This window comes from Oncorhynchus keta, chromosome 4, assembly GCF_023373465.1.
Source record: "Oncorhynchus keta strain PuntledgeMale-10-30-2019 chromosome 4, Oket_V2, whole genome shotgun sequence".
NCBI lineage: Eukaryota > Metazoa > Chordata > Actinopteri > Salmoniformes > Salmonidae > Oncorhynchus > Oncorhynchus keta.
This window is the reverse complement of record NC_068424.1, coordinates 57,049,247-57,064,467: the sequence shown is the minus strand read 5'-3', so window position 1 is coordinate 57,064,467 and position 15,221 is coordinate 57,049,247. Positions and strand designations below refer to the sequence as shown.

Here is a 15,221-nt window from a genome sequence, read left to right as displayed (position 1 = left end):
GCATAAAGGGAGGGACCAGGAAATCTGGTCACAATGCAAACACAGTGGACGGAAAACAGACATATTTTATTACCATGTGTAGACATCTGTAAATATGAACACAATCAGAATGTAAACAAGATCAGGACTAAGGCCCTATGTTAGCACCAGTTATACAATGGGGCTATAGAGACTCAAGGATCAGCTAACATTCTAAAACACTACAATGTGGAATAATAGTGAAGACATCAAAACTATGAAATAACACATCGTAACCAAAATAAAAGGTTAAATTATAGATTCTTCAAAGTAGCCACCCTTTATGACAGCTTGGCATTCTTTCAACCAGCTTCATGGAGGTAGTCATCTGGAATGCTTTTCCAACAGTCTTGAAGGAGTTCCCACATATGCTGAACACTTGTTGGCTGCTTTTTCTTCACTTTGCGGTCCAACTCATCCCAAACCATCTCAATTGGGTTGAGGTCAGGTGATTGCGGAGGCCGGGTCATCTGATGCAGCACTCCCATCACTCTCCTTCTTGGTCAAATAGCCCTTACACAACCTGGAGGTGTGTTTTGGGCCATTGTCCTGTTGAAAAACAAATTATACTCCCACTAAGCACGAACCTGATGGGATGGCATATTGCTGCAGAATGCTGTGGTAGCCATGCTGGTTAAGTGTGCCTTGAATTCGAAATAAATCACTAACAGTTTCTACCAGCAAAGCACACCATCACACCTTCTCCTCGCTTCACGTTGGGAAACACACATGCAGAGATTATCCGTCCAACTACTCTACGTCTCAGCGGCTGGAACCAAAAATCGCAAATTTGGACCAAAAGGACAGATTTCCACCAGTCTAATGTCCATTGCTCGTGTTTCTTGGCGCAAGCAAGTCTCTTCTTATTATTGGTGTCCTTTAGTAGTGGTGTCATTGCAGCAATTGGACCATGAAGGCCTGATTCACCCAGTCTCCTCTGAACAGCTGATGTTAAGATGTGTCTGTTACTTGAACTCTGTGAGGTGCAAACTAACGTGTAGTTAATTGCAGATTTCTGAGGCTGGTAACTCTAATGAACTTATCCTCTGCAGCAGAGGTAACTCTGTGTCTTCCTTTCCTGTGAAGGTCCTCGTGAGATCCAGTTTCATCATAGAGCTTGATGGTTTTTGCAATAGCACTTGAAGAAACTTTTAAAGTTCTTGAAATGTTCCATATTGACTGACCTTCATGTCTTAAAGTAATGATGGACGGTCATTTCTCTCTGCTTATTTGACCTGTTCTTGCCATAATATGGACTTGGACTTTTTCCAAATAGGGCTGTCTTCTGTATATCACCCTTACTGTGTCACAACACAATTGATTGACTCAAACACATTAAGAAGGAAAGAAAAGTCACAAATGATTAACAGGCACACCTGTTAATTGTAACGCATTCCAGGTGACTACCTCATGAACCTGGTTGAGAGAATGCCAAGAGTTTGCAAAGCTGTCATCAAGGCAAAGGGTCGCTACTTTGAAGAATCTCGAATTGTTTAACACTTTTTTGGTTACTACATGATTCCATATGTGTTATTTCATAGTTTTGATGTCTTCACTATTATTCTATAATGTAGAAAATAGTACAAATAAAGAAAAATCCTGGAATGAGCAGGTGTGTCCAAACATTTGACTGGTACTGTATATAAACCCTGACCCTGAATTGTTGATGGTATGTATTGTCCATTGAGAGGCCTTGAAGACACAGGTCGGCCATTTTGGCACTCCCCAGTGGGAGCAGTCCTTCATAGGACTTCATTCTACATTATTTAAATTAAATCTTTCAAGGACAAAATTACATGCATTTAAGTATTTTTGTTGTTGTAGTGGGCACAGTAATATTATTAATCTTAAATTATACTTTAAAGGCAAATGTTTTTTAAAATATATTTGCAATTTTTTATTTGATGTCTAGCTCACATTGAAAATTGAAAAGTATCCATTAAGGTGTCTGTAATATAATAAATGTGGCAAAAACCAAATGTAAACATTAATAAATGCATGCCAAGATTGAGGCACCGTGGCTTCAACACAGCGCCCCCTATCAGTCACCTAGGGTATATCTAAATCATTGGTACAAACCAACATTTGAATTAAAAGAACAAGTTTACTTACACATTTTGCGAGCACATTTTTCTTGTAAGCCTTTATTCTGCAAGAGAGAGAGACCGGTTGTCGTGCAATCTGAAACGCTAACAACTTTCCAAATGACTTGGTCTTGTGTGTATTCTTCCATGTTTGGCCACGACACTTACGTCTCCCTGGCGATGACTTTGCTGCCGATGGCTGCTTGTACTGCGATTTCAAACATCTGTCTGGGTATGGCGTCTTGCAGGCGCTCGCACATGGCTTTGCCTGCACTGTATGCCCGGTCTCTGTACATAGGAGAACAGAAGACACCCAAGGGTCACATCATTACAGTACTGAAATATATCATAGTATTAGTAGCCCTTGAAAGATTGATACATTGATCCAAATAATAATTTGTATAGTAGATTGTTTTTTTTTACTCAAGAGTTGAATCAGTAATGTCAACGGGAGAGATTCACAAAAGTTTGAGTTAGGATTCAGTCAACACTTGTTTTTCAACCGTAGGGGTCTGAGCCCAAAGATTAGCTGATACAGGTCGAAGCACTAAGTATCAAAGACTTACTTGTGAACAATAGTGGTGAGTTCCTCCACAGGTTTCCCGTTCAGCAGAATATCCATCTTGATCACATGAGCAGCCTGGTACCCTGCATCCTCATAGTCAAAGCTGATGAACAATATTACAACATATTACAACAAACATCTCATGTTCTTCTAATCATTCAGGTTACCAAATCAATCTGAAAAGTTGGGCCGGAGCAATACCAGTATCCCGATACTCGTTCGTATCCTGGCAAGGAAACAAAACACGAAGCGGATTTCATTCCTTTAGGAAAACAGGGATAATGTTGGAAACAAACATAATTTATGTTGTCATCCAGGGTCACATGAATTTATTTTCCAAGATCTACAGCACACAATATTTTACACCCAGCAGGTTTTTAAAGGACCAAAGAGTTTGGTCTGCTTTGTGTTTTCTTTTTTTGCCATGAAAAAAAATATTGCGATACTGGTATCGTCCCGGCCCAACTGAGAAGGTTCCCTATGCAACATAGAATTACCTGGCATATCCTGAAGACATGGATTTGAGGAGGTCATAGAAGTCCACGACAATTTCATTCAGAGGGAAGAGATATTTCATCATCACTCGGTGGTCGTCAATGTACACCATGTTCTTCTGGACGGCTCGGCGATTCTACATGAATGGACCAATTAGGGAGAAAAAAAGTAAAAGATTTTTGTTTTGCAAAGTGAAAGTAATCAAAACACATTTTCTTAAATGTCTCTGTTACACAGTGATCCTAAAAACATTACCAAGCAGATACTCATGATTTTCCCAATGTAGTCATCAGGGGTGATGATGGTCCCCATCACCATGGGCTCCAGGTACTCTTTCACTACGGACCTGTCTGGGAACTGGGCTGGGTTCACTATGGTGATCTCCTCCTTCCCATGCTCCTACAACACAACAGTTAGAACAATTACCAAACAACGGTTACAATGTACATACATTTTTTTTTTTCACATGACAGTGTATGAAACAGTTTATAAACAATTTTTTCACTGTTTGAAAATAATAGTTGACGTACAGTAACAATCAAAAGTTTGGACATACCTACTCATTCAAGGATTTTTCTTTATTCTTCCTATTTTCTACATTGTAGAATAATAGTGAAGACATCAAAACTATGAAATAACATATGGAATCATGTAGTAACCAAAAAAAAAAGTTAAATAATTCTACATTTTATATTTGAGATTCTTCAAAGTAGCCACCCTTTGCCTTGACAGCTTTGCACACTTGGCACTCTCAACCAGCTTCATCAGGTAGTCACCTGGAATGCATTTCAATTAACAGGTGTGCCTTGTTAAAAGTTAATTCCTTCTTAAAGCGTTTGAGCCAATCAGTTGTGTTATGACAAGGTAGGGGTGGTATACAGAAGATAACTCTATTTGGTAAAAGACCAAATCCATATTATGGCAAGAACAGCTCAAATAAGCAAAGAGAAACGAAGGTCAGTCAATCCGGAACATTTGAAGAACTTTGAAAGTTTCTTTATGTGCAGTCGCAAAAACCATCAAACGCAGAGCAGAGTTCAAGTAACAGACATCTCAACATCAACTGTTTTTATTTATTTAACCTTTATATAACTAGGCAAGTCAGTTAATAACAAATTCTTATTTACAATGACGGCCTACCAAAAATAACTCCTGCGGGGACGGGGGCTGGGATTAAAAATATAGAACAAAACATCACGACACTACATAAGAGACCTAAGACAACATAGCATGGCAGCAACACATGACAACACAGCATGGTAGCAGCACAAAACAGGGTACAAACGGCAAGAAAGTAGAGAAAACTCTTACGCAAAGCAGCCACAACTGTTAGTGGAAGTGTCCAATGATTGAGATGAAACTGTCCAGTTTGACTGTTTGTTGCAGCTCGTTCCAGTCGCTAGCTAGTTGCAGCAAACTGAAAAGACGAGCGACCCAGGAATGTGTACGCTTTGGGGACCTTTAACAGAATGTGACTGGCAGAACGGGTGTTGTATGTGGAGGATGAGCGCTGCAGTAGATATCTCTGATAGTGGGGGAGTGAGGCCTAAGAGGGTTTTATAAATAAGGATCAACCACTGGGTCTTGCAACGTGTATACAGAGATGACCAGTTTACAGAAGAGTACAGAGACTCGCAAAAGTATTCACCCCCCTTCGCATTTTTCCTATTTTGTTGCATTACAACCTGTAATTTAAATAGATTTTTATTGGATTTCATGTAACGGACATACACAAAATAGTTGAAATTGGTGAAGTGAAAAAAATACGGAAAAGTGGTGCGTGCATTTGATTTCACCCCCTTTGCTATGAAGCTCCTAAATAAGATCTGGTGCAACCAATTACCTTCAGAAGTCACATAATAAGTTAACTAAAGTCCACCTGTGTTCAATCTAAGTGTCAAATGATCTGTCACATAATCTCAGTATAACACACACGTACTGAAAGGCCCCAGAGTCTGCAACACCACCAAGCAAGGGGCACCACCAAGCAAGCGGCACCATGAAGACCAAGCTCTCCAAACAGGTCAAGGACAAATTTATGGAGAAGTACAGATCAGGGTTGGGTTATAAAAAAAACTCAACCCAATTGAGTTGGTTTGGGATGAGTTGGACCGCAGAGGGAAGGAAAAGCAGCCAACAAGCACTCAGCATATGTGGGAACTGCTTCAAGACTATTGAAAAACATTCCAGGTGAAGATGGTTGAGAAAATGTCATCATGGCAAAGGGTGGCTACTTTGAAGAATCTAAAATATATTTTAGTTTGTTTAACACTTTTTTTGATTGTGTTGTATTTACTATTATGCTACTATGTAGAAAATACTTTTAAAAATAAACTGGAATGAGTAGGTGTATCCAAACTTTTCACTGGTACTGTACATTTGCAAATATATGTACTCGTGTGCATTTATTTTGCTGTGATATCATGTCAACTTTCCAATGCAATATATGTACAGTTGAAGTCTGAAGTTTACATACACCTTTGCAAAATACATTTAAACTCAGTTTTTCACAATTCCTGACATTTAATCCTAGTAAAGTTAGGATCACCACTTTATTTTAAGAATGTGAAATGTCAGAATAATTGTAGAGAGAATGATTTATTTATATACATACACTCAATTAGTATTTGGCAGCATTGCCTTTAAATTGTTTAACTTGGGTCAAACATCTCAGGTAGCCTCCATCAAGTTTCCCACAATAAGTTGGGTGAATTTTGGCCCATTCCTCCTGACAGAGCTGATGTAACCGAGTCAGGTTTGTAGGCCTCCTTGCTTGCACATGCTTTTCAGTTCTGCCCAAAAATGTTCTATAGGATTGAGGTCAGGGCTTTGTCCACTCCAATACCTTGACTTTGTTGTCCTTAAGCCATTTTGCCACAACTTTGGAAGTATACTTGGGGTCATTGTCCATTTGGAAGACCCAGTCGTGACCAAGCTTTAACTTCCTGACTGATGTCTTGAGATGTTGCTTCAATATATCCAAATAATTTTCCTTTCTCATGATGCCATCTAGTTTGTGAAGTGCACCAGTCCCTACAGCAGCAGAGCACCCCCACAACATGATGCTGCCACCCCCGTGCGTCACGGTTGGGATGGTGTTCTTCGGCTTGTAAGCCTTCACCTTTTTCCGCCAAACATAATGACTATTATGGCCAAACAGTTCTATTTTTGTTTCATCAGACCAGAGGACATTTCTCCAAAAAGTACGATCTTTGTCGCCATGTGCAGTTGCAAACCATAGTCTGGCTTTTTATTGGCGGTTTTGAAGCAGTGGCTTCTTCCTTGCTGAGCGGCCTTTCAGGTTATGTCGATATAGGACTCGTTTTATTGTGGATATAGATACTTTTGTACCTGTTTCCTCCAGCATCTTCACAAGGTCCTTTGCTGTTGTTCTGTGATTGATTTGCACTTTTCGCACCAAAGTACTTTCATCTCTAGGAGACAGAACGCTCCACTACACTACTTTGATACCCATCAATAGGTATTAAGAAGCGAGTGTAAAAATGCCCACTGAAAAAAATGTGGGTATACAGTTTATGCCTGCTTTTACCCTCCACTACACCACTGGCCCTTTGTGTTTGAGAAAAAGTGCACCCTCCTACAAACTGGTATTACGGTTGCTGTCCTTTCAGAATCACGAACCTGTCACACACTGAATGCATCTTCTTCCTGAGCAGTATGACGGCTGCATGGTCCCATGGTGTTTATACTTGCGTACTATTGTTTGTACAGATGAACATGGTACCTTCAGGTGTTTGGACATTTCTCCCAAGGATGAACCAGACTTGTGGAGGTCTACAATCTTTTTTCTGAGGTCTTGGCTGATTTCTTTTGATTTTCTCTTTCTCAAGCAAAGAGGCACTGAGTTTGAAGGTAGGCCTTGAAATACATCCACAGGTACACCTCCAATTGACTCAAATTATGTTAATGAGCCTATCAGAAGCGTTTAAAGCCATGACATCATTTTCTGGAATTTCCAAGCTGTTCAAAGGCACGGTCAACTTAGTGTATGTAAACTTCGGACACACTGGAATTGTGATAAGTGAAATAATCTGTCTGTAAACTATTGTTGGAAAAATTACTTGTGTCATGCACAAAGTAGATGTCCTAATCGACTTGCCAAAACTCTAGTTTGTTAACAAGAAATTTGTGGAGTGGTTGAAAAACGAGTTTTAATGACCCCAACCTAGGTGTATGTAAACCTCCGACTTCAACTGTATATGTGAGTTGAAGCCCCTAGAGGTGATGCGGTCTATTACCTTAATGAGCTTGGCGGAGGACAGGATAGCCTTGTAGGGCACAGTGGGGGCTGTCACTATGACAGAGGCGTTGTACTCCTGTTCCAAGCGCTGGTTAAACACCTCCATGTGGAGCAGGCCCAGGAAGCCTAGTCTACAAAACGAAGGAAAGAAAAACAAAGGAAAACAATAACAGTGTGAGTGTCAGTGTGAGAGAGCGAACAATTTAGGAGTCAGGGTCACACAGGGGTCTTGATCACAGCTGAAAATGGTATCCCTCAAAGCAAATGAAGAATATAAAGCACAGCAGTGCAGTCACAGACCAGGGTGGTTATGATGCATTGACCCAAAGCTATGTATCCTGTCAAGGTCCTCCCCGTCACCATTTGTACAGCTTTAAGTAGTAGATGATTGTAGTTTAGTTGGTCATGTTATGATCTGACCTCCAGCCTGCTCCCAGTGCCAAACTGCTGTCTCTCTGGACCGTCACACTGGAGTCGTTGAGCGTCAGTTTCTCCACAGCACTGCGGAGGGCGCTGTAGTCTGACTGGTCCATAGGGTACATCCCTGGAGAGGGATGCCAACAAGCACACTCAGGATAGAAATCAGTGACACCTGCTACCACTAATGTTTGCTTATAAACTACTGCCTATTGACACTTTGTAAATGCAACATTATGGGACCAGTTGCATTGTTTTCTCACTCATATGTCTGTCAGCGTACCGGCAAACACCATGGCCTTGGCTGGCTTGAACCCTGGCAAAGCTTCTACCAGATGTTTCTGATGGTAGAGGGTGTCACCGATCTGGGCCTCCTTCACTTCCTTCATACCTGCTATAACATAGCCCACCTGGCCTGCGTACCTGCACCACACACCCACAGTGTCGGGAATGAAAATAAGAGTCATTGTTCATTTACAGCCATGTGACCAATATGATATGCCTATATAGCAATGTACCATACAAGAAGAACCGATACAATTAATAGCATCTTGTATCTTACTACCACGAGGAAGGGAGAACTGACAGAGTGTGCATTTAATACAACAGTCACCACCAATGATATGGAATCAGACAAGATTAATATTATGCAGGATAAGACACTCACAATCTGTCTGTGGGGTGCTCATCTGGCCTGAGGAGGCCTAGCTCGTTGACCTCGTAGCTTTTCCCCAGGTACGCAGATATGATCCTGTCTCCTTTAGACAAATAGCCTCCGAACAGAGCGATGTTCGCCACCACCCCTCTGTAGTGATCGAAGTTGGAGTCAAACACCAGGGCTTTGAACGGGTCCTCTTTTTTAAAGGTTGGTCTGAGAACAAAAAATGACTATGTTCAGTGCATCCGAAACGGCACTCTATTCCCTACATAGTGCACTACATTTGACCAGATCTCTACAGGCCCTGGTCAAAAGTAGAGCACTACAGGGAATAGGGTGCCATTTGGGAGGCAGCCATGGATTCAAAGAGTAAGTGCATTACATTGGAAGACATTTTTTGTTTTTCCAACAGGAAGTAACGAGTCAAATAAAACTTACGGTGGTAACCGTTTCACCACCTCTTGGAGGACTTGTTCTACATTGGTTCCCAGTTTGGCAGAAATCTAAAGAGAGGAGGAATCATCATATTTAGACAGTTGTCCAAACTAAGATATTGGCAATTATCAACATCTCAGTCAATAAACTCACCCTAATACATTCTTCAGTTGGAATATCAAACACCTTCTCAATCTGTTTTTCTACCCTCTCTGGATCAGCATTTTTCAAATCAATCTGAAAAAGAAACAGAACATGATCATATTTGTCAATCACTTATCTAACATAGATTAATTGGGAAATGTACCTTGTTGATGACAGGAATGATGGTCAGCTGAGCTTCGAATGCCAAGTAGAAGTTAGCCACAGTCTGTGCTTGAATCCCCTGATCCACACAAGAACACATCAATGACACTCTACCTTGGATACATTTTCCAGGTAATGTGTCTGTCAAATGCACATTATGCCAAAAATAAAGTTTTACCTTGCCGAAAAACCTACCTGATTGGCATCAACAATCAACAGTACACCTTGACACGCTGAGATGGATCTAGACACTTCATAACTGAAGTCAACATGACCCTGAAAACAGAGAAGACCAGGAGTGCTGTAATTAAGACTAATACAAACAAACCCATTGTGTCACTGACGGTATCTAGTCCCATCTACACTGAACAAAAAATATAAAACGTAACATGTAAAGTGTTGGTCCCATGTTTCATGAGCTGAAATAAAAGATTCCAGAAATGTTTCAATTCGCACAGAAAGCTTATTTAGCTCGAATTGTTTGCACAAATTTGTTTACATCCCTGTTAGTGAGCATTTCTCCTTTGCCAAGATATGCCACACCTGTCAGATGGATGGACTATCAAAAATCTGACTAAACAGCACGATCATTACACAGGTGCACCTTGTGCTGGGGACTATAAAAGGCCACTCTAAAATGTGCAGTTGTGTCACACAACACAATGCCACTGATGTCGCAAGTTTTGAAGGAGTGTGCAATTGACATGCTGACTACAGGAATGTCCACCAGTGCTGTTGCCAGAGAATGTAATGTTAATCACTCTACTATAAGCCGCTTCCAAAGCCATGTTAGAGAATTTGGCAGTGTGTCAAACTGGCCTCACAACCACAGACCACGTGTAACCACGTCAGCCCAGGACCTCCACATCTAGCTTCTTCACCCGTGGGATCGTCAGACCAGCCAGACAGACAGCTGATGAGACTGTGGGTTTGCACAACTGAAGAATCTCTGCACAAACAGAAACATTCTCAGGAAAGCTCATCTTCACCAGGGTCTTGACCTGACTGCAGTTCAGCATCGTAAAAGACTTGTGTCACCTTTGATGGCCACTGGCACGCTGGAGAAGTGTTCTCTGCAAGGATGAATCCCAGTTTCAACTGTATCGGGCAGATTGCAGACAGTGTGTATGGCGTTGGGTGGGCGAGCGGTTTGCTGATGTCAATGTTGTGAACAGAATGCCCCATGGTGGCGGTGGGGTTATGGTATGTGCAGGCATAAACTACGGACAACGAACACAATTACATTTCATCAATGTCAATTTGAATGCACAGAGATACCGAAATGAGATCCTGAGGACATTGTCGTGCCATTCATCCACCGCCATCACCTCATGTTTCAGCATGATAATGCACGGCCCCATGTCGCAAGGTTCTGTACACAATTGCTGGAAGCTGAAAATGTCCAAGTTCTTCCATGGCCTTCATACTCACCAGACATGTCACCCATAGAACACGTATGGGATGCTGTGGATCTACGTGTATGACAGCGAATTCCAGTTCCCGCCAATATCCAGCAACTTCTCGCGGCCATTGAAGAGGAGTGGGACAACATTGTACAGGCCACAATCAACAGCCTGATCAACTCTATGCGAAGGAGATTTGTTGCGCTGCATGAGGCAAATGGTGGTCACACCAGATACTGACTGGTTTTCTGATCCACGCTATTCTTTTTTAAATGTATCTGTGACCAACGGATGCATATCTGTATTACCAGTCATGTGAAATCCATAGATTAGGGCCTACAGCATTTATTTCAATGGACTGATTTCCTTAAATGAACTGTAACTCAGTAAAATCTTAGAAATTGTTGCAATGTTAAAAAAAATGGTTCAATGTACTTACTGGTGTATCAATGAGGTTGAGCAGGTAAGTCTGTCCCTGGTACTTGTAGAACAAGGAGGCTGTCTGGGCCTTCACAGTTATCCCTCGCTCTCGCTCCACCTGCAGCTTGTCCAACACCTGTTTGTTCTTATCTGTCGTGGCTATGGCACCTGTAAAAACCAAGCAATGAGCTGAGCCATATCATACAAGAAACAAAATGCATGAATATTTGTGTGATCCATGTGTATGAATATGGTAATGGATCAGCATGGAACCCGAGACAAAGATGCGGAGTAGCCCACATTTTGCGAGAATGGAGAGGCCAGAGACGGCCGGAATAGTAAATTGGGCAATGGAACCGAAGTTGGGTATTGGAGAAAGGCCATTAGTGAGTGTTCTGCAAACAATATGGCAGATGAAGGCGCGGCATGAGTGTGGTGGATGGATAGACATGATTATGGACAGACAGGAAGAAGAGCCATGTGCAGAGGGAAGATGTGTGTTGAGGAAGAATGGCGCCAAGTACAAACCGTAGTCTGCTGTCTCTGATGGCTCGGAAATTGAACCTGGCGAGAGTGAGGATGAATTACCTGCGGTGGCAGGTGTGGTGAAGAATTGAGTCTGAGCCTCGCCCATATGGTCATGAACAGGATAATTCTGGCCCAGCAGGAGTTACATTTTTGGAGAAAGTGGATCCCTGCCTTTTGGCTGACACATATGTAGTCTCAGGCGAGGTAGATAATAATTTGGGTACTGTTAAATGGATTTCAAAGTGGACCTTTACTCTTTTCTGTGATGCTTGCCGTTTGGCGCGATGCGGTGGCGAGCATGGTGAAACTGAGAAGACACGGTCTGTCCTTAGGAGTTTTGAAGAGTCTTTACTTGACAAAGTCATGTTAGGATATGTCAGTTATCCTGTGAGAGCTTTTGTGCCAAACCCACTAAGGTGTTTTAGATGCCAAGTTTATGGACATGTTGCAGCAGTGTGTAGGAGGGAGATTCTGAGATGTGATAAGTGTGCAGGAGGGCATGGGACAAAGTAATGCATAGTATCGCTGGAAAGAACTGTGTCAATTGTGGGGGTGTCCATGTTGTTGGGAATCAGAAGTGTCCGGTGCGAGAGAGACAGGTTGAGGTTGCCAGGGTCAGAGTAGAAAATAAGATGTCATATGCTGAGGCAGTGAAGAGAGCAGAACAGGGGTATTCAACTCTTAACCTACGAGATCCGAAGCATGCTGGTTTTCTGTTCTACCTGATAATTGCACCCACCTGGTGTGCCAGGACTAAATCAGCCCTGATTAGAGGGGAACAATGAAAACGAGTAGTGGAACTGGCTTCCAGGTCCAGAGCTTAAGGGGAGTATAGGACGATGGGTCAAGGGAACAAATACAAATTTGTTGCTTTAGTAAGGTTGGCTCCTTAGAATTAATTCATTGCAATGTTTATCAACTGTACCACAAAAGTGGATATTAAATCACCGAAAATGGATGCTGTTGTGGAAACTGCAGGGAACTACAAGGATATGTTGAATGAAAGAGTCCTGTCTTCCGGGCTGTTGGCCTGGTGTAGGATCAGTTAGGGTCAAAGTAGTGGACTTAAAAATCAAATAAAAACACTTGACCTTCTTTTATAAAATAGTGGTATATACAGTTGAAGTCAGAAGTTTACATACACCTTAGCCAAATACATTTCAACTCAGTTTTTCACAATTTCTGAAATGTAATCCTAGTAAAGATTCCCTGTTTTAGGCCAGTTAGGATCACCACTTTATTTTAAGAATGTGAAATGTCAGAATAATAGTAGAGAGAATGATTTATTTCAGCTTTTATTTCTTTCATCTCATTCAGAATGGGTCAGAAGTTTACATACACTCAATTAGTATTTGGCAGCATTGCCTTTAAATTGTTTAACTTGGGTCAAACATTTTGGGTAGCCTTCATCAAGTTTCCCACAATAAGTTGGGTGAATTTTGGCCCATTCCTCCTGACAGAGCTGGTGTAACTGAGTCAGGTTTGTAGGCCTCCTTGCTTGCACACGCTTTTTAGCTCTGCCCCAAAATGTTCTATAGGATTGAGGTCAGGACTTTGTCTACTCCAATACCTTGACTTTGTCATCCTTAAGCCATTTTGCCACAACTTTGAAAGTATGCTTGGGGTCATTGTCCATTTGGAAGACCCATTTGCAAACAAGCTTTAACTTCCTGACTGATGTCTTGAGATGTTGCTTCAATATATCCACATAATTTTACTTCCTCATGATGCCATCTATTTTGTGAAGGGCACCAGTCCCTCCTGTAGGAAAGCACCCCCACAACATGATGCTGCCACCCCCGTGCTTCACGGTTGGGATGGTGTTCTTCGGCTTGCAAGCCTCCCCCTTTTTCCTCCGAACATAACGATGGTCATTATGGCCAAACAGTTCTATTTTTGTTTCATCAGACCAGAGACATATCTCCAAAAAGTACTCTTTGTCCCCATGTGCAGTTGAAAACCATAGTCTGGCTTTTTATTGGCGGTTTTGGAGCAGTGGCTTCTTCCTTGCTGAGTGGACTTTCAGGTTATGTCGACATAGGACTCATTTTACTGTGGATATAGATACTTTTGTACCTGTTTCCTCCAGCATCTTCACAAGGTCCTTTGCTGTTGTTCTGAGATTGATTTGCACTTTTCGCACCAAAGTACGTTCACCTCTAGGAGAACGTGTCTCCTTCCTGAGTGGTATGATGGCTGTGTCGTCCCACAGTGTTTATACTTGCGTACTATTGTTTGTACAGATGAACGTGGTACCTTCAGGAATTTGGAAAGGTAGACCTTGAAATACATCCACAGGTACACCTCCAATTGACTCAAATTGTGTCAATTCCAAGCTGTTTAAAAGCACAGTCAACTGAGTGTATGTAAACTTCTGACCCACTGGAATTGTGATACAGTAAATTAAGTGAAATAATCTGTCTGTAAACAATTGCTGGAAAAAAAATAATTGTGTCATGCACAAAGTAGATGTCCTAACAGACTTGCCAAAACTATAGTTTGTTATCAAGACATTTGTGGAGTGGTTGAAAACAAGTTAATGACTTCAATTGTAGGTGAAAGGTTAGTTGGTGGTGCCATTTCTTCCCTTCCCTTTTATATCACAAAATATAATGTGATCCATCACACACTCCTGCAGTTGGCACCAGCTTGCACAAAAAGTTAAACACCATGATACCAATGAAGAAGAATATGACCATTTAGGTGATAGCTACCTGTTAGTTCCAGAAGCCTGTCAGCCAAGGTGCTTTTCCCATGGTCAATGTGAGCAATGATGCTGAAGTTTCTGATCCTCTCCACTGGGAACTTTGACATATCTATGTTCTCCTTCATGAAATAACCAAATCAAATCAAATTGTGTCACATGCGCCGAATACAACGTGTAGACCTTACTGTGAAATGCTTACTTTACAAGCCCTTAACCAACCATACAGTTTCAAGAAAATATTTACTAAATAAACTAAAGTCAAATGTAAGTCACACAATAAAATAACGAGGCTATATACAGGGGGTAAAGATTAGTCGAGGTAATTTGTACATGTAGGTAACGTTAGAGGTAAAGTGACTATGCAACAAAGTTAGTGCAGTTAGCTACAATAAAGGCCATGACCATACTGCACGGCACGCTGTCTGCAATGTAAAGTTCATTACTTTGTCAGCCTGTGTACTGATCATCTTGTTGGTGGTGTTGTGTGTGCAGAAAACAGGTGCCCTCTTCATCCATCGGTGTCTAATGACCGTGCAAGCTATTTTACAGCACTGGCTCCTTTGTCTTGTTTGATAAACCCTGAAGTCCAAAAGATGCCTTAAAAAAGGTGTTGCACACCCTTGATGTTTTATTAAAGACAGCTGCATGTTAATGTTCGTTAGGTAATCAATTCGTTAGCTAGCTAAAGCTTCTGTACGGGGCATTGACATTAGCCCTAATAGCTAGCCAATTTAACGCCGCAGACCCTGTTAAATCGTGTCAACATACGCTACATTTCAATCGCAATGTATGAATTCTCAGAGGTGTGATGAAAAATCAAAATCAGATAAATATAACTGTGTCTAAAGGAGAACTAAAGTTAATCAAATAAAAAACATGCTTGGTAGGGCGCAGCCATGTTGGGTTGTTGGGTTACTAACAATG

The 15,221-nt window shown here is 41.5% G+C and overlaps 1 protein-coding gene across 2 annotated transcripts in view; it reads right to left on the bottom strand.

Annotated features, from left to right (window-relative positions):
- guf1 (GTP binding elongation factor GUF1) overlaps positions 1-15,221 on the bottom strand; it is an 18,903-nt gene extending 3,682 nt beyond the window's left edge. Inside the window, exons 1-16 of one of the 2 annotated variants that reach the window (XM_035766209.2) lie at positions 14,741-15,221; positions 14,305-14,416; positions 11,082-11,230; positions 9,435-9,515; positions 9,241-9,318; positions 9,087-9,170; positions 8,937-9,001; positions 8,508-8,711; positions 8,124-8,263; positions 7,844-7,967; positions 7,422-7,554; positions 3,418-3,561; positions 3,165-3,298; positions 2,669-2,770; positions 2,271-2,390; positions 2,131-2,167 (exon numbers count right to left, since the gene is read on the bottom strand). In XM_035766209.2, coding sequence (XP_035622102.1) covers positions 2,131-2,167; positions 2,271-2,390; positions 2,669-2,770; positions 3,165-3,298; positions 3,418-3,561; positions 7,422-7,554; positions 7,844-7,967; positions 8,124-8,263; positions 8,508-8,711; positions 8,937-9,001; positions 9,087-9,170; positions 9,241-9,318; positions 9,435-9,515; positions 11,082-11,230; positions 14,305-14,416; positions 14,741-14,944 — 1,911 coding nt within the window. In that variant the 5' untranslated portion in view covers positions 14,945-15,221. Of the gene's footprint in view, positions 1-2,130; positions 2,168-2,270; positions 2,391-2,668; positions 2,771-3,164; positions 3,299-3,417; positions 3,562-7,421; positions 7,555-7,843; positions 7,968-8,123; positions 8,264-8,507; positions 8,712-8,936; positions 9,002-9,086; positions 9,171-9,240; positions 9,319-9,434; positions 9,516-11,081; positions 11,231-11,590; positions 12,224-14,304; positions 14,417-14,740 lie in introns of those variants that run through there. The other variant, XM_035766216.2, reaches the window with a different exon arrangement.